The sequence below is a fragment of the Pholcus phalangioides genome, unplaced genomic scaffold (genome assembly GCF_987345545.1).
Source record: "Pholcus phalangioides strain wild (caught in Gottingen) unplaced genomic scaffold, Ppha-v1.0 ptg000009l_1, whole genome shotgun sequence".
NCBI lineage: Eukaryota > Metazoa > Arthropoda > Arachnida > Araneae > Pholcidae > Pholcus > Pholcus phalangioides.
The window spans coordinates 2,027,935-2,048,048 of record NW_028301602.1 but is presented as its reverse complement, the minus strand read 5'-3'; the positions used below and the strand labels follow the sequence as shown (position 1 = coordinate 2,048,048).

The 20,114-nt window shown below is 37.5% G+C and overlaps 1 protein-coding gene across 4 annotated transcripts in view; it reads left to right on the top strand.

Annotated features, from left to right (window-relative positions):
* Eip75B (Ecdysone-induced protein 75B) overlaps positions 1 to 20,114 on the top strand; it is a 166,573-nt gene that overhangs the window by 136,163 nt on the left and 10,296 nt on the right. For 2 of the 4 annotated variants that reach the window (XM_089237030.1, XM_089237031.1), the window contains exons 2-3: positions 9,553 to 9,641; positions 15,513 to 15,657. In XM_089237030.1, the coding sequence (XP_089093156.1) occupies positions 9,553 to 9,641; positions 15,513 to 15,657 (234 nt within the window). Of the gene's footprint in view, positions 1 to 2,828; positions 3,452 to 9,552; positions 9,642 to 11,822; positions 11,993 to 15,512; positions 15,658 to 20,114 lie in introns of those variants that run through there. The other 2 variants (XM_089237033.1, XM_089237035.1) reach the window with 2 other exon arrangements.

Sequence of the window (20,114 nt, the reverse complement as noted above, 5' to 3'; positions counted from 1 at the left end):
AGATCTCTCCTCACTTGAGACAATTAGGCACACGCTTATCTCTTTTTTCCAAGGATAAGCCAGTTTGTTACCCGTTCGCTGGTTGTGGAAATTCGTTACGGCACAAAGACAATGTTTGTGACAATCTACCCCATTTGTCAACTATCGTTTGCTGATCATTTCGGAGTGTACATGCATAATCTGTAATCTGGTTGATAACGTCGCACAATTTGCGGACATTTTGCCTCTTCGATTCCTTTCCTTTTTAAAATTTTGTAGCATTCAGAATTTATTTTTCTGCTTTTTGAACATCTGAAAAATTTTGTGCTACCAAAATAATTTGACCTCGATTATTCAAGTATTTTACAGAAGCAAATCGACCCGAAAATAGGGCGCCAAAAATTCATATCGAACAGTAATGAACATTAGCACGGCTATATATTGTCATATGCCTGAAAAGTGCAAGAGTCAACCCCCTCCTCACAAGCTAATAAGCCGGGAGGAGGTGAGAACAGACCTTATTGGTAATTAATTAATTTTTAAACTTTAAATTTATTAAATAAAGACCAGGAAAAATTACTGGTCAAGATGCCCGTCAAAAATTTTCAACTTGTGGATGGTAACGATTCGTTATGATGCAAGGTCTCTGTTGTGCATTCAGGTCATGTTCCTCATAAGTACGGACCCTGGGCAAACATGACTTTCCGAAGGTCCCCTATACATAGCGTTCTTTGAGGCAAAGGTGTATGCGGGGAAAAAGTATGCCATGACCCTCTAGAGATTGTTCATGAACAGAGACGTCTCAAGCGAATCATGGGGGACCCCGGGCAAAGCGATTTTTCTGAGGTGTCTATCGGGCTGGAAATGCTTGCCTACCAATTTACATGGTGATTGTCAAAAGTTTTAAACATAGTTAATTTTCACTCGAGGCCCCGGGCACTGCCTAGGTTGGCCTATGCTTTAAAAATGGCTGTGGGTGTGAAGGGCTTCCCCCTAAGAAGATTAAAAATTAAAAATGTTTGTAAGCATTTTAGTAAAAAATTATATCGGAAAAAATGTCAATTTTGGGGCCTAGAAAATTTGTAGGGCATGGTCTCGTTTGCCCATGCGAGAAACAGGGGCACTGTGTGCATCACATTAAAAAATTAATTTCTGAATTTTATGCACTTAAGAAGCGATGTATATTGAGCGTGAGTTTTTTTACGCAATTTCAAATAAAATTAATCAATTTTAGTGCAGCCAGAGCCGTCTTAAGAGCGTCATGGGCCCCCGAGCCAAACGATTTTTTGGAGCCCTACCTGGCAAATTATCGAAAAAACTTCTCATTTTCCTGATGACCACTCGTGTCCGTGTGGGCCCATGCTATAAGATGGCATTGAGCACAGCATGAGGTCATTGATCGTGGTGATAAAAATTTGTAATTAAATACAATTTATCGGTTTTTTCAATTTTTTCAAAAAAAATCATTTTAATTAAATTTATGTGATTGCCCACCATTAATTTGCCATACGAGAAGTTATTATAGGTAGTGAATATTGATTAAGAAAATATTTTGACTTCTCCCATCCGACAAATATATCGTCTCTACTGGGGGCTGCTTCGGGAAAAGTGATTTTTTGAAGCCCCACCCCTACCGGGCGAAAAATGCCTGCGTACCAATTTACATGATCACTGCCGAAAGTTTGGAAAATAGCTAATTTCCATGAGGCTCCCTCTGTACTCGAGGCCCCCCGGCCCCATGCGTTAAGACGGCACTGGGCATGAAGGGGCCCCCTCCCCCAAGAAGATTAAAAATGTTTGCAAATATTTCAGCAAAATATGTTAAAATACCGAAAAAAATTCCATTTTTGGAGCCCAGAAAATTTGTGGGCCTTGGGCATGTGCCCCGTTTGCACATGCGAGAAACAGACACTGTGTGTGTGTGCATTACAGATTTAAAAAAATTAATTTCTCAATTTTATTCGTTTGAGAAGCATATTGTAACCTAAATGGAATTTTGTATGCAATTTTAAATTAAATTAATCGAATTTACAGCAGCACGAGGTCATTGATCTTGGCCATAAAAAATTTGAAATCTAATGCAATAAATTTTTAAAGTAATTTTTAAATTAAAATAAATTCTTTATAATTACATTCATGGGATTGTTCAACATTAATTTGGCATAGGAGAGAGAGGGCTATTGTAGTTAGTGAATTAATGAAGAAAATATTCTGTCCTCGCCCATCCGACAGAAATATCGTCACTACCGGGGGTTGACTGCTGCAAGCAAGAGTTCGTCAACACCGACAACATCTCCAGAGAGAGAGAAATATACATATACACACACACACACACACACACACACAAAATCATGACACAGTGGCAGAGAAGTCAAAACCCTCTTCTGTGTTCACATTGAAAAATCATCGGTCAACGAACCTTCGGTACCGAGAGGTGGAAAGGGGCTGATGACTCCTGTGAGCAGCACCCCCGCACCCTCATCCCTTACCTCCTCGCGCAATCTTCATTCCCCCACACGCACCCTTCCCCTACCTTAACCCCCCTGTGTGAAAAAGGATCAGCACCAATGAGATCTCCACGTCTCTCCGTGACGTATGCCTCGGCTTGCACATCCATTGGCCGGAAAGCCGCCGCTTCCCGTGACGTCACTTTCCCCTGAACTTGAAGGCACACACAAACGCTTTTTTTTTCCCGAAGAGGTAGGGGTGGTGGCGAGTGCTCTCTCCCTCTCCCTCCTCTTCTGAAGTCTCGGTACCGGTCTCTTCTGTGAAGCCGCACCTGAGCTGAAAACAAGCCCCCCCCCCCCCACTTATTTCAGTTTTTTTGCTATACCTTCTCCCCATGTTATAGAAGAAGAGAGAGAGAGAGGAAGGAACGTATGTATATGCGCCTCCGCCATAACAGGCCAGGCGCAACCACTTTCACTGTCAGTCAAGACCTTGAAACGCTCTCGTTCAGTTCCGAGCTTGTCACCGCAGTATCTAGATGCGTTTTCGTGCCGCCCGGAGCCACAAGCGCGATTCTCCTCTCTCTTGTTTTCTCTGTGTTTCAAGCAGTGGACGTTGCCCTTCCTCCCATGTGGTTGGTGGTGGCTCTTCGGCCTCTTCTACAAAAATATACGAAATGTAGCAGCAGATTTCGTTGGTTTATCTCGTCGCCGGTTTCTTTTTTAAATATTTGTGTGTTTTCGTTGAAAATGATATTTTCTATGGATTTTATGCGAAATATTGACAGATATTTCTCGCTGTGTTTCTAATCAGTGGAGAGAAGAAGAAAAAACGCTATCTCTCTACCTTTCTCGTTGGATTTTACGTATCTGTAGTGATATTTTCGGATTTATTTGGATTTCGTTCGTGGTGATTATTTATAAAACGTTTGGCAAAATGATTCTTACGGAGAAAGACTTACAATTATTGAACTCGATGCCCGCAACGATGCCTGAGGCTGAGAAAAAGGATGATTTGAAAATAGGTAAATAGAAATTTATATTTTTGTCTGTTTTTCTTCTCCTTGATCTGTTATTATACAACAAGAGCAAAAAAAGGACAGAGATTGAGGTTTTTTTCCTCTTAGTACTTTCCCTTTCTTCTTAAGGTAATTTCAATCTCATTCTGTTTTCCTTATTGATGGTGGTTCTTTTTCTCTGGAGGAAATCTCGTGTCTGCTCTCCTTAAGGCGAATCTCGTGAAAGAAAATAGCGGTCACTCGTTTTTCATCGTAAAGTTTGATATATCTGTTCGTATAGAGATTCCCAAGGCTAGTTTCGTTTTTCCGACCTAAATAAAAAGCTTTCTCCTAAGTCTTTCTAAACAACGTTTTTTTTTTGTCAATTTCGAGGATATCTTATGTAAAACGTACAAACTTGGAAACAAAATTTTGAATTCTTTTTTCGCAAGTGGAATTGGTTTCTTTATAATTGGGTTGGAATCCAAAAATATGTGATAAGATTATCTCTATTCTTACTCGGGGATATTACAAGCTTTGTGAGAAAATTCAAAGGCATTTTGATTATTGTACTGATTGGATACAAAAAATGTCCCCTAAAAACGAAGACTCTTTAAGAATAATTTCGAAGTCACCCGCTTTATATCGTTGATTTTCTCCAATACGATGTCTAGTTCTGTTTTATAAGTTTATCTCCAATGTATTGTCAAAAAATCGATGGATCTGTTTCTAAAAAGTGTATAAAATGAAAGTCAAAAAACGTGCTAAAGAAAATGTAAAAAGAAAGTTTTAAAAATTCCATCTTTTTAGATGAATATCACAAATTTAAGAACAAAGTTTATAAGTTCATCTCCAATGTATTCCCTAAAAATCGATTAATCTCATAGAAATTGTGTGGAATAAACGTCGAAACAGATAAAAGAAAATGCAAGAAGAATCCTTTGAAATTAGAAATTTTTAAGGTAATTATCGACTCCAAAACTGCCTTGAATTGCATCTAATTTTGATGAAGAAATATTGAAATTTTTTATTAACATTGAATTTCGCAATGTACGCACGATCCCTACTTTTCTTTAAGAAAAAGGAGAAAAAGAAATAAATGTATATTTCCGATCGTGGTGCATGCCGGGAAGTCAACATCCCTTGCCAAGGTCAACGCCCGCGTCGCTATGGTAACAGCTTCCTCGGCGCTTCGCAAAAAAGAAGCTACATCAGAGAATGCAGCAGCCAGCAATGGCCGCTCGCTTGTTTTTCAGATGATAAGATAAAAAGAGAGCCTTGTATTTTGGCTCTTTTTCTCTCTCTTTTCACAAAACGTTCACTATAATAATAACCACATACTAAAAAAAATACAGCCGAATTAGTCACAGTAACGACAGAGCTTCTCAGAATTCGACCTTTCTTCTCTATCTATAAAGATAAAAGATAGCAGCACTATTACGGGTAACCGACCTCTTACGCTTTATTTTTACACGATTATCTCCGTTTCTTCGCTCATTACTATACAAATGAGAAATAAAGTAAAAAAATCACAGTAGAAAAAATAATTTTCGTATCACTAACAAGTCTAATTTCTGTTATCGGTCACTCCTTACGTAAGTAAATTTCAAAGTCGCTCTTCATGGGCTGGGCATAGCTCTGCTGTGATTCATTTTTTCAAGTCCCATTAAAATTTCAAGGATTCAGTCACCCCATTGGGACTAGAATATTTCGACTGAACGAAGAGAATACTGTATATAATGCTATAAAACTAGTATAGGGTCGAAAGAAAGATAAAAATAGATATCTATGTGTCCCCTTCTAAGGCCGGTATCACACTATAAAAGCTCTTTTACAAAGATCAATTAAAACTTTTATTGAAATTTATTTTACGAAATGTGCCTTTTAAGACAATAAGTGAATCATACAGGCTCACATTGATGAAAGAAACTTTGACAAAGCACGTCCTTTATCAAAGTCCTATTACAATATCATATTTTTTGTTGAACTAATTAAATTATCTTTGTCAAAGAACTTTTTACGGGCCTAAGAAAGTTTCCATCAGAACAGAGTCCAGAAATGTTCATATTATTCTACACTAAACATAGTATTTACATCTGCTGCTGCTCTTGGAAGATTTCAATCTACTTTCACGTATAAAATTATACGTAAAATATACAGCTGCATATATAATGTTTTATATTACTGTAGTATCTAGTTTTATGAAAAACGAGTCGATCGGGAAACTGAAACCGCATGTAAAGGCTAATATAGCAGGAAAGTGTTTCAATCATTGTATTCAAAGATAAATTTAGATTTAAAATAGAGTCTTAATTATTTCTGCTCGTGCATTAGACTATAATGCGTTTAAGTCAATGTTAAAATTTTATAAAGATGCTCTTTTTCTAGTAAGTGAAACACAAAGCTGCTGCGACCCCTAGTATAATTTTTCTAAGCTCTTTCGATTTAAAAATACCATAAGAAATTATGAAATACTGTATGCATGTTTTTTGGAGGGAATATCAAAATGTATCTGCAGAATAGTCAGTCTTTCAATAAACACTTCTATGAACAGGGTGTTTTACCAAAAAGAATGCAAATTCTACTATTTATTTTTAAATTTTAGAAAAAGAATATTAAAAGTTATCAGAGCAAAGAGAGTAGAACTGATCTATCGTGTATAATTGTATGCTTCAAAGGCTAGGAAAAATGCAAAGATTAGAATTTTTGTACCTCTATCTTTATTCTTTTACTCTTATATGTGCCTCTCTTTATTATGACTGAAAGAATTGAAGGAAAAATTCACTAAAATATCAATCATGAAAATCTTTGATTTTATCTACTTTTTACGAGTTAAAATAACTAAATTCTATAAAAATTCAGAACTCCGAAAAGTGGCAAAAATCAAGAATTGCAATTGCTGATATGTCAGCGAATATTCATTCAATTTTTTAGGGATTAATTTCTTTTGGTATAATTGTTAATATAGTAAATTTTATTAACTGTAAGGTTTTTTTTGACCAGAGATCGTTTAAAATTTTTAATTTTTGTAATTTATCTGAATTGTAATTTTTTTGGAGGGTTCAATTACCACAGAACAATAATTCTACTCTCCTTGCTAAACATTTTTCATATTTTACTTTAATTTCAGAACGAACCGTAGAATTTGTATTCGTTGATAATTTTTTTTTTTTTTTAATCTTTCTGTATGTGTGTTGAAATGTGTGAATAGATTTGATTTGAATATTTTATTGGAACCCCCGCATAATCAACTAATCGGTAAAATTTTCGTAAACGAAAGTTTTTTTCATCTCTTATATTGCATTCTGATACACAAATTCGTCGATCGAAAATACACCATAACTCTGATTATCATGAAATTTCACCCTAAATGAAACCTCTGAAAATTTTTGCCTTTTATAAAATAAATAGAGATGAATTTGGGGAGTTTCGTTCATCATTAAGACGTTTATATAACTTTCATTTTTATTTTTTATATTTGTTCTAAAGTTCGGAATAGCTCATGGAAATTATGATGTAAGGAGGGAGGGGGTTATCATCATAATGGAATATAGTGAGGTCAATGAACCCTGTTTTCGGTTTCTGTTTGCCGCTTCCTTCCGATAGATGGCTTACTTATCATTTTGTTCATTCTTTTTTTTTGGGGGGGGGATTATTTTCATAATCCCTCGATCTCTCCCATTAAAGTTCATTTTTTCGTTTCTTACAAAAATTCAAGATGGGGTAAATAATCAGCCGAGGGGTCAGTATACCCATTCTGATTGACACAATGTGAATCAATATTAAAAAACACCTAAACAATCATTATTATTATTTATCGCAATAAAAAAAGGGGAAAAAACGAAAGCAAAAAATGCATAAATTCTGCGAAGAAAAAAATGTAGTTGAAAACACGAATAGTAGTTAAAAAAATCATTACCCATCTCTGAATGTAGTCTATTAATATAAAAATATAAAATCAAATTCAGTTGATTCAATAGACTCCGGTATGCATTATTGTTTATTGCAAATTTTTCGATCACTTTCTCTATTTTTTTACCTACTGTATTATGAACTCATCACGTGTTTTTTTAATTCTCTAACCTCATTAAATTTTTTTCATGATCTTTGATGTAAATATCTCTGATGTGACAGACAGAACTTCATCAAAGACCATTACTTATTTCTATCAGTTCATTTGCCATTTGAACGGAGAAGCATTCCGTAGTAATGAATAAGTGATTTTGACAAATATGATTAAGTTATCAAGAGAAATTTTTATGAGGAGAAAGAAATGTGTGAAGAAATGCAATCACGCCGTAATGTGATGATGTTACTCCTACTACTAATAAGAAGTGGAAGTGATGATGACATGGCCATTCAACTCGATACAGAGTAATTCCATTCGTTTATAAAGAGAAATTAATCGATTATTTTATCAGACTTGCATCATCATGATATGTATTTTACAGAAAGTGTCACGGTGGAATTACGTCAAGTTACAACATAGAGAAAAGGGTCATTACCCTTTCGCGTATGCCTTTTCGGAAACACCCATGTTTTGGTTGCCCATAAAGGAGTGTTTCTAATATGGCAGGTAATAACTAAGTCAATAATGTATCTCGAGTATAATTTTAGGGTAATATCGGGTCAGGAGTTCGACTTTTACCGCCTCCTCTCTTCTTCTTTGATGAATATCTCGTGGCATTATGCGATTCTGACCTGACGTCTGAGACTGGTTTTCGAGAGTTTGATCACGTGTTTGCTCTTCATATTCGTCTCTATCTAAACGAAGAAAGGTCATGCGGAAGAGTTGACCGTCTAGGTGGAGTAAAGATGAGAGAAGAAAAAGAAATATTAATAATTTTACGTCATCAAACAAGTGGTGCGGTCAGTCCTTCATGGCCTGAAATTCGATTGCGTCACCAGCGCGGCCTTCGACGTCATTTCAGTGACGTCACATTGAGCCTAGAGTTCGTTAACCTCTGTCGATCGGAAGTAGTGTAGGCCGCATTATTATTTGTTTACGTTGGAATAAAACTTTTGTATTTATTTATTTTTTTCTTGGAATAGAGACCAAAACAAAGGAGAAAAAAAAAGTAGTCGTCCTCGGAAACATTTTCAGTTTTACTCATGATTACACCTACTTCGGTAATCATGAATAACGTCTCGGAACTCTCAAGCTGGCACAGTTTCGGATCACTTATCCAGTCGCCTTACATTGTGCGCATGTGCAACCCCCGAGCGAACTTGTTTTAATTACTTAATTCTTATCAAAGCTTGAGTTTTTCTAATGCATTTAATTTTATTTCAAATTTCCGTTCAGCTATAACTATAAAGAAATTATACAGTAACTGCAAAGTGAATAAACCTTATGTAAAAATTTAGCTTTTTGTATTTATTCAGGAGAAAGAGATAAATTCATCATTTATATTATGGAATGCCGCCATAATAATAATATTGAAGCCATTTTTCGTGATAATTTTGGAATTATTATCAAAATTATGATTTAAAAAAAAAGGGTTGAATGAGTTGAAAAAACCGCGACGCGAAAGGAGTCAATGATGTCGTTACCCTTCGTCGTAGATCACGTGAGGTCATCGACCTCTGAGGGAACAACATACCTTGCTCCTCGTCACACATATTCAATTTTTTTGTTATGCGCAATATGGGGAGGTATATCCGATAGAGGAATAAAAACTGCTCATAGGTATTAAACCCAATTAATGGTCAATATCAGGGGTCATTTTCTGGCCAGACTTTCACGTGATGGGGATGTTCGGCCATTTGATACTCCAATGTCAGAGATAATCACGCGATCCTTTCAGAAGTAACGGAACATTCGATTTTATAATTTTAATCTGTTTTTTATGAAGGTCTTAGAAATCCTCGGGAAGCATCCAATTTACGATTTTAGAGACGATTTTAGAATCACTTACCCGATTGAGATCGTAATACGTTTACTCAGATCGATACGCTACAGTGATCAGATTGGTTTCATTAATTCCACAGATTAATTTTTTCTTTGAAGTTAATTACTCACTATCATCTGGAGACAATGAAAGTTTCATATGAGATAAATTTCAAACGCGTCCGAATGAAATTGTGATGTTGATTTTTCGATTTTTTTTCTTCTTTTTTTCTTATAGAGTTTGATGGGACGACCGTCTTGTGTAGGGTTTGTGGCGACAAGGCCAGTGGTTTCCATTATGGAGTACATTCCTGTGAAGGATGCAAGGTAAATTTCTTTTCTCTAACACTCATCTAATATCATTTTAGTACACTAAAGTGAAATTAGATAGGTATTAGTATTTTCTATGTTAAATCTAAAGAATCAACGAATCATTAGTTAGAAAGTAAATGAAGTCCGGAGAAAGGCATAATTCAGAGAGAAATAAACTTCTAAATGTAGCCAAAAAATCGAAAACAATCCAACCCATAAACAAATACTCGAAATAATCGGTCAGAGACAAATTATTTATAAAGTCACTAAAATTATGCATACTACCGAATTAACAGCCAATAAATTTTGAAAATTAAAATTCATTTATAATTTCGAATGCCAAAAAATAATTAGAATGATTGATATTTTTGAAATCATTGTTTTACGAGACGAAAAATTAATGACATAGAATTGTTTTTTTGTTATTTTTGAATTCAAGTGTTCTTCACTTTTCCAAGTCATAAAAATCGAAAAATTTTAAACAGATGAAATTACGCAAAAATTATGTTTCTATGTTTTTTCTTTGAAATATGTATTTAAATGAGGAAAAAAAAGCATAGATTTCAGTCAGACTTGTAATATAAAATTGAAGGTGGAAAAAAAATTTCAAATGCAATTTACCCAAATTTTCCAAGTCCCAAAAACTTTTTTTAAAAGTGAAAAAATCCCAAAAAATAAAAATTACGTAAAATTTGCGATTTTAATACCAAAAATTGAAAAATTTTAAATAGATAAAAATTTACGTGAAAATTATGTCTTTTCCTCAAATATAACCAAAAAACGTTTAAATTCAGTCGGAAAAATTAAAAGAAAGTATTTGCCATTTAACAATTCGATTTCATATGAGATTTCCGCAAAGTCCCAAAAACTTTTAAAAACGGAAATTCCAAAATTTGCTATTTTCTGTCGCAGAAATATCGGGAAAAAAATCGTATTCAAATAGAGAAAAACTGCAGAATTTGATGAATTTTAATGTAAAATTATAATTTTATAAAAGCAAACAAAAAACTAAAGTTATTCCTAATATATATTTTAATTATCCAAAAATTTTCCAAGTCACGAAAAGTCTAAAATTTAGAAAATCCCTCAAAAACTGAAATTTATCACAAAATCACTCGACAATTTTTTTCATAAGAATGTCGGAAAAAAACGATTTATGTAAAGAAAAATCTAAGATTTCGATCGTATTATATACAAATTTTCAATTATTACTCATTAAAACGAAGAATTATATCACGCGTGATGTGAGAAATTTCAAAGAAGAGAAGAAAAACAATAATGTTTTTACTCTTAATTTTGTTGTTCCCAATTCGCAAAACGCCTTAATGCATTTACGAGAGATTCGTAATCTCTTAGGAAACTGATTCCCGTAATCCTGTTATTATTATTATTTTCTATGAAAACCAAAGGGGGGGGGGGAAAGCAAGGAGATTTGTATGTTCCGTTTCACATCAAATAGCAATAATGTCACAATAGAGTTGTTTTGTTTAAACTAGATGATTTGTGGAGCGTTCATTGTATTTCTTTTCGAAATTTCCTAATTTCCTCGAAAAAAAATGTTTTGTGGCCTTGAAAAACGACCGAAGGTTCAATGACCCTGCCGTACGCGCGCCGCCATCTTGGGTTGAATGACCGGAGTCGAATGTAAGGCAAAGTGGTAATAATATTGGACAGAGAATTGCTTTTTAGTGTCAATTATTATTTAATTATTGTTATATATGTATATAATATTGTTTTGTTTTTTAAGTATGGGGTGGGACATAATAATATTAAAATATATGTTTATAAATAAATAGGAAATGAAATATTATGAAAAGAAAGAAAAAAACTGCATGGTTTTTTTTTTTTTTTCGGTTCCAGGTCTTGGGGGCTATGGGTTTTTTTTAATGATCGTGTGGTGGGGGTTTGTTATACATCCCCACTCATTCATTGGTCATTGCCCCTTGGAGGCTCGAAAGTGATTGGCCGCTCGTCGGCTGATGACGACACCCTCAGTCGGAGGGGAAGGGGGAATGAAGAGAATCAACTATACTGTGGGTATGTTTCTTTCCCCCCACCGATACCCAGTGTTTTGATGCTTCAAGTTCAGGGTTAGGAACCCAGGGTTCAATAACCGCCGAATGAACCGAACGTGATGCTTGTTGTTGTGTGTGCTCTGGATTCGAGATACGATTCTCTTCCTGGATCGAGCGCCAGTCCTCACGTGACAACAAAACTGCACGGGGTCCGTCTAGCTCTTTCCTCCGATTGTGGTGTGTGTGTGTGGCTCGATCGAACTATTTATTTATTTTTAATTTATTTATTTTCAAAAATCGAATGAAAATTCTCGTAATTGTTTTCCAATGACAGTGGACGACTGCAAAAAGGTTTGCAAAAATTTAAATATCATTTTTCTGTGAATTTTTAGTGTGTGTTTGTTTGGGTGTTGGGAATTACTTCCGCGTCTTTAGGTTCATCGACCCCGTAGTAGAGCGAACGTGTTTAGTCTTCTTTCTTTTTTATTATTCTCCATCGATCTTGATCTCTTATCAACGTTATCCTTAATTCTTCAATTAATAGTAACTGGGAATTATTACTTCGTCTTTTGTTCAAATTTGGGAAACAAATTTTTGGACTTGAAAATTAGTTGGACTTTGAAGAAAAAAAAATTGTACACACAGCGTTGAGGTCATTGAACTCGAGGTCGGTTTTGTTTACATTTAATTTGGGATAATTATATTACTTTTTTGGATTTTGATTGGGTAATCGAAATTACTGAATTGGTAAATTGATGCAATTTTTAATTATTCAATTAACAATATTTTTTGTGACTTGGTAAATTATTACTTTGAAAATTATTATTTTTTGTGATAGTTATATTATGTTAATATCTTTCCTTTCTGATTTGTAATGTTCTAATATTTTATCATAAGAGGTGATTTAATGATTAATCATGGGTAATTATGTTTGAGTATGAGGAAAAATATTTTAGCTCATCATGATTCGGTATTCATTTTGCTGACTGGTCTTTCAATACGTATGTACTGCACTTTAGCAATTATGAGAGAATGTTTTGATCCATTAATAGCTTTCAGTGTAGTAGTTTGATGTTCTTAACTCTCAAATCTGTCAATGTCAAAGTTCAGGAACTTCTATTATTCAACATTTCAAACTTATTAGTCCTATTACTACTAGAAAAAAAGGGTTCCTACAAGATATCCTGCAAGAAAGAAAATTTCAATAGCGATCCTCTACTAGCTTATAGGAGTCTATGGTTCATTCATAGGTTCTAACGCCTCCCCGGTTCGTTCTAGCAACTCACCCCCATCCTGGGGGGGGGGGGGCGTTATATTGTCCAGTTTGGAAAACCTGGCCTATATCAAGCAAATTATACACCCCGAAAGATTCGTTAAATCCCTCGGTGAATCCATGTAATATTCAAAATTTCTTCTTGTAATTTAAGCAAATGTTCAACTCTTGGCCGTATATGCTATTATAGGTAAAATTTTATACAATGGATAAATAACCGATTTACTTTCCGTCTTTATTGCGTAACACTGAAAAAAGTGCAAGAAATCTGGAAAGATGTTTATTTATGAATAATGTTTTCCGTAAGCTTTTCCTCATCCTCCTTCATTGATTTTCATTTTTATTAACTACCATATTCTGCGCTACCTTCCATTTCATTAAGTGTCACTTGAACGAGTTGTCACTTTATTAGTCGCGTATTCACTTCCTTAATAGCCCCTCAAACGCTAGATCAGGGGTTCTTAATCTTTTATCTATCACGGACCCTTTGTGCCAAGACGAAAGCCAGGGATTCCCTTCCCCTTCTGCCAGAATAATAGTGAGGATGAATAATCTACAAGTCAATTGTTTTCCCCTCCAAGCTCACTGGACCCCTGGTTGAGAAACACTGTACTAGATCAACAATAACAATCCACAGAAGATAGTTTCGGTTTGCACAGTGCACCTTTTAGATACTGAGGAGTCGGATTTGAACTATAGAGATTCGGTATGATGATATGATCTTATACAAGAAATAGCTGGTCTTCGTCATTGCTCTGGTCTGCGCCTGGTTAAGTGAGTGTGTGGAATTTCGCATTAAAAACGTGATTTCCCCCCCCCCCCCGATTGGCGAAGCTATGCATGTGTTCATCAAATTATTTTGTATTTTCGCAGAGGATAACAATCCCCTATATCGTTGGAGTGCCTCTCCCCCCGATTAAAACAAAAAAAAATATTTACGAAATCGTATCAATTTCATTCTTTTGTCGAGTCGCCCCCACAACTCCCATCTCTACCCCCTTCACCCACTCGCCCCGTTTCGACATTTTTCATCATCAACATCATAGTAAGCTCGCAACTCGTATCGACGTCACAAATACCAGGTGACAGCTTAGCGCCAATCGCGTGAGCCTTTTCGCGAGCTTACGTCACGTTTTTCTTGTGGATGGAGAGCGGAGCGGGTCGTAGGTGAACGACCGAATGTAACCCAGCTTCCAGGCCAACCAGGTCAACGGCCCGAAGCGCTTGCACTTTTTTTTCCCGCGCGCGCTCGGCTCTTTTTTTCTCTCTCTCTCTCTCCCCTCTCACGTTGTCTTTCCCTCCCCCCCCCCCCCGCGTATGTAATGTGTGTAGTTATAATAGAAGCACAGCGTTATCTGAACTTGAATATCAATGGACAGGCTGCTTCTGGTTGGCTAATTCTTGCCTCCCCATTTGTTCTAATGGATAGATGTGGGGAGGAAGGGTGCCAACCGCCCGCCTTCTCTCGAACTACTTTTACTTTCACGAAAACTGTGTCATCAGCGACATAACCGGTCATCGACCCTCTCACAAAAAAAAAACCAAATCAGGCCGCGCTGCTGCTGCTGCTAATGTGCACATATCGCTGTTGCGTAACTTTGGGTTCAGTTCTTTTCTTCCCCCGTCCACCCCTTCCACTACACACTACATTACTGATAGTAGTATAGTGGGGTGGGTAGGAAATTTTTTTTTTCCTGCTTATGGTACTCGTGCGCAATGCGGCCAGCAGTTTGGCCTGACCCATATTAGAAGTTAGCTGCTGCTGCTGCTGTTAGGGAAGAAAGAAAGAAAAAAAAAAGAGGTCCATAACTCGATCAGCAACCTAACGGAAGTGATCCTTTTTGAGCATCAGTTGCTGCTGGAATACTCCGTGGTGAAGCCGCTGCTGCGTCTCCTGTGCATATTGATATCGCAGCGGCGCTTTGTTTGTTTGTTTGCTGTTATTAGCGTGTAAACAGGAAGGAGAGAGATGCCGCTGTGAACCAAAGAAACATTTAGTTATTTATTTCAAAGTGGTGATCTAGTCTTAATTGCCAATTTAACGCTCTCAGGGGGGGTGTGCAACTCGTCTAGTCGTTTTTACTTATACTCGTTGGATTCTTATACCCATTACTCATTTAGTACAACAATTCGGTGGACTTTGAACGTTCGTCTCATCAAATAATGGATTCGTTTTGAGGTGATGTTGTGGATATCATTGGTGCTTGTCTTACAGCAATAAGTTTGGGTGTCGATCATGGAAAGAGACTAGATCGTATTTATTGTGGATCGTCGTCGTCATTACCGTTAACCTCTCTCTTATTGATGTGTCGTTCGATAATAGCGAGCTCCTCTCGACGTTTCGCTAACGCCAGCAGCACCGCCAGTGCAGCGATGGTGGTCGCAGACCGTAAGAGCGCAGTTGAGAACAACAATAACAACGTGAGATCATCCGAGGACGATCGGAAGGTTGTTGAAAACAATGGGAACGTCGATGATAATGATTGTTGTGTCGATTGTCATATGAGTGTGTGTCGAACTGAATCACTTGACAATGAAGAAGATGAGTCTCCTAACGATATTAAGAGTGCGGACGTTTCTTCTCTTTTCTCCGAACAGGGCTTCTTCAGGCGCAGCATCCAGCAGAAGATCCAGTACAGGCCGTGCACTAAGAACCAGCAATGCTCAATCCTCAGGATTAACCGCAACCGCTGCCAGTACTGCCGTCTAAAGAAGTGCATAGCCGTCGGCATGTCCCGAGATGGTGAGTAGTATATTACATCTCTCTCTCTCTCTCTTCTTTATAATTACTGTATTACATTTGATACCAGGATTTATAAAAAAAAACTGCATCTTGGTTATGGTCGTAGAAAATCAATTCAAATAGCTGTGAAACTATGCATCGACATATAACCTTCATAGTTTCACCAATATCCATAAAATCAGAGGTCTTCAACCTTTTTCTAGTCGCGAGCACTGTTTGCACCCATCATCAAAAGGGGAGCAACCTTACTGCAAGTTTGACATGGGTATGCATTAAATCGGGGTGATTTTAATCCCTGAATGCAATTTGTGCAAATTGGGACGGTGATCAAATACTCGCGAGCATGAAATCGGATGCGAGTATCGAGCACTCTGAGTGCTTCGAGCAACGGGTTGAAGATTCCTGCCTGAAATCCCTAAAGATCTTCCGAGTAAAATTACGATCCGATCTCGCGCAGGGAAAAAAGCTCGCATCCACAAAACGAAGACAAGGGAGGCCGAAAAACACCACAGGCTCACCGTTCCCACTTGAGTTAGCGCTCTCGGGCGGTAGATGGCAGCACTACCGCCAGGAGCGGCGGGATTCTAGGCACGTGCCATAATCAGCTAGCGCGATGTGAGCATTACAAAATAAATAAATATGATAGACGCTGTGTATGTATATATTGCTGACTAACTGGACTGGCCTTGTTGTTGTTCCGACACGATGATGATGGACCCTGGAACCCGCCTTGTTTGTAAAGTCGCAGTTCAAGGTCGCGGTGACGACATCGCTGAGTTCTTTTTCATAGTCCGTAAATATGTTCGCGCGCATACGCCAGTGAGATAGATCGCAGTGACACCCACCCCCCTCCCCCTTTTTCTTTTATTGCATAATAAGAGACTGACTGGCATTTTATTGCAACAAACGGAGTACTCATACCGAAAAAGTGAAGAGTATGCGAAATATCTTCTTTGCTTTTGTTGTTGCTATCATTTATTTATTTGGTTTTTAGTGCGTTTGAACATTTTGCAACTGTCTGGATTCCTTTGCTGACTAACGCGTCTTCTTTTTCTGGGAGGGAAATGGCTGATTGTGGACATTTTATTACCAAAAAAAAAAGAGGGGGGAAAAACAAATCTTTTGACAGACATGTTTTTTCCCCTTTCTTTCACCAAAAAACAAATATTTTCGAGACACTATTTGTTAGAGTTTCCACAAACTGTCGACGTGACTCACAAATCCCACTATTACCGCTCGAGTTTCTTCACCTCAACAGTGTTGGCTTGTTTCCGACGTTTTCAACAAAAATGCGCGGCCCCTACATACCTGAATCAAGAGGGCCCCCCAAGAAAGGTGTTTCCTGTTCCCCTCCGTAATAAATTTATAGTGTGAAAGAAGCAAGCGTTTCTTTCGAGGGCTGGAGACCCAAGACTGGAACCTTGCTGAAGTCCATCTCGTAAAGAACATGTGACAATGAGAATTACATTGTATACTCGTATTGTTGCGTGTTCATCGTTAGTTTTCCCCACGCATATCCTGTTTGAAATATATCCCTGATAATAAGTTATTTTCATTGATTGCGTTTAATTTTCTTACCAAATTTCTTTTGTGAGGGAAATTATGTCGTCACAAGGAGACGATAAAGTTCACGGAAGTGACTACTGATATCAATGTGATATTTATTTTTAATGAAAAATATAATACAGGAGGTAAGGTTAGAGTCAGCTTTCTCTTTTCCCCTCACTTTCCTTTTGGCGTAGGCAGATGCGTTATAAAAATGCTCGAATGCAAAGAAGTGAAGTAAGTGCCCTGCCCTTGAAACTCGCAAGCTGACGCTGAGCCAGTGCAAAGGTTGCGAAAGAACCGCTATAGTGAGGATACAAAATAAAATGAAAAACATTTCGGGAGTGCCTTGTTGATAACACGTGTACGCCACTGTCTGAAACCCCCCCTCTTTACTTCCGTCTGGAATAACAGATTTTTTTTTCCCGTTTCGTAAGAGGCAATCCTATGAAAGGGTGTCGGTTAGACTGCGGTCACGTTGACTAATAACAACGTGCGGTGGATTCCTGATTATTCTTTTTCCGTATCGATCCCTCACAAACACTCTGTCCCTGAAGAATTGATGGATGGATTTTTTTCCTGGAATTTGTTTTTTCTTTCTGGCCTGGAAGACAGAGCCACCTCGCGGAAGAATCCATTGATTCACTCATACACACACACACACACATACCTCTTTCAATGCCACCATCTCGCGTGCGGCTTTATGATTCCAAGGTCAATCAATAGGAGTTGAAGGCGCGCACGGATAGGTGGTATGACCCTCGGATAAATTTAGAGACGGGTTTTATTTAGGTTTTTCCCGGTGCGTGTACTCGACGATTGCTAATGTCAGGGGTTAAAAGAGACGGCGCGTCATTAAAAATTATTATTAGAAGAGTTATTGTTATAGACGCCATTTCATTTTGGGCGAGGTCTTCGTCTTTTTATTTCTTGAAAACGAAAATAACCACCATTCAATATTAGTTTTCAGCTGTTGGAATTTACATTTCGGTTTCGATTATTTATCACGTTATGGAAACAAAATTGAATCATGAGTGCCGGAACCGAGGAAAACAGAAGCCATCCCTCTCTCCCAACTGTTGGAATTTTAGTTTCGATTTCGATTATTAATCATAATCATTATTACGGAAACAAAAATCATAGGAGCCGTGACCGGGGGGTAGAAGCTATCCCCTGAATTGAATCCCGTTGTATTGAATATGCAATCCTCTCCCCCTGTGTTCAGGTTCGAGTCCCGTTTATACGTGACGACTAGCAATTTCAGCTCCCCTCAATGTTTTCTTCATGTTGGATTGCTGTGAAAATGTATTGTTGAAAAAAGCTTTCGATTCGATTGTGGTGACAGTCGTTAGAAATTAATCTTATGCTGGTTGTATCTTTCTCGGAGGGGGTGCTCGACGCACATTTGATTTAGTGCAAGTTCGCATTATCTTTGAGGACGCAATGTCTAGAGAAGAGGCGTCTCACGCCTTAATTCGAAAAACCGCAGAAGCCAGATAAGACTCACGTTTATGCAATTCCAGGCACCACCACCGGGCCTTTCTTCTCGGAAGTGAAATGCTTCTAAATAGTTTCTTAGCGTAATAAGACAGTCCCCTCGCCCTTTTGCTCTGTTCTCAATCCTACTCACCCTTATTGGAGATGCGCAGTTAAATACCTTGAGGGATGAATCTCACTTGTTTTCTGTGCTCTAGATTTTTCTTTTTCGTTCAGCCATCGACCGTTATTTTGTCGGAAAAGAAAGGAAAAGAAGGTGTGTTGCTGCGCCATGATATGTGCGATGCCCGTCCGTTCGTTCTCTGAAGGTCAGCATCATCTTCAAAGCCAGCGAAGTAGGTCGCTGGAGTAGCTTGATTAGAAGGGAAACAAGTTCAAGGTCACGCCATTTTGGTGATTTGCTAAAAGTCGATAGAGGGCGACAGTTGACTAACTACGGCAACCACCGCACAGAATGCTTTCCCTCTCTCTCACACACGAAATTGACATCCTACGCCAAAAACGGCCACTTATCGCTCGTTCGGAATGAGAATTTCGCTTCGGTGATAAACAAAATTTTTGTTAGCCTTGCGCAAAATCGGCTGTTATTCGACAAATTTTTCTTCCTTTTTTTTTAGGAACACATTCTTTTTTACCGAAAAAAAGAAAAACAACGTGAAATCCACACATCGCCCCATTAAAATGTGACGGTCGTAAGATGAGTTGATAAAATGGGTGATAAATAATCTGTCCTTGTATACTATAACACACACATACACAATTTTCTTTTCTTTTTTTTTACGTTATTCTTCCTTCATTGGCGGTTGAGTCAAAAAATTAGAGTTCGCCAAAATGTTTGTGACACAGATTGTTATATATGATGATGAGTCGATTATTGATGACAAGAAGGAAAAACAATCCTCGGCACATATCATTATTATTGTTAATTGCCATGTCGTTCGCGAATATTTGCATCCAAGGAAGTCTGGGTATATACAAATTTTGGAATGACCCCACAAGGTGATCCGGCATGCATCGATGTTTTCAAAATTTTTTACAGTATATATTTATTGGAGAAGGGGGGGGGGGTGAAATAATAATAAAAATGCTGGTCTCGAGTCCTGCTAAATGAAGTAAAATGCTTATTGGTAATTTTGAAAAACCTATGGTTGGACAAATGTGCATGCCCGACTTGAAGTAATATATGCCCGAATCAATACTTCATTTGATAGCAATCTGGTTGAAAAAAAAAAGTTGTCAGATGAAAAAAATTGCACTCCCCGGGCATGTCGGGCGCTAGATTTGTCCAGCCCTGCCATGACTGATATCAATTTTTTGTGGTCCGGAATTTTTCTCCTACACATTAAGTCACCTCCATAAAGGGATGAACGTCTCTGAAGGGCTGGTTTCCTGTGGCAAATTGGGATAGAACAGAG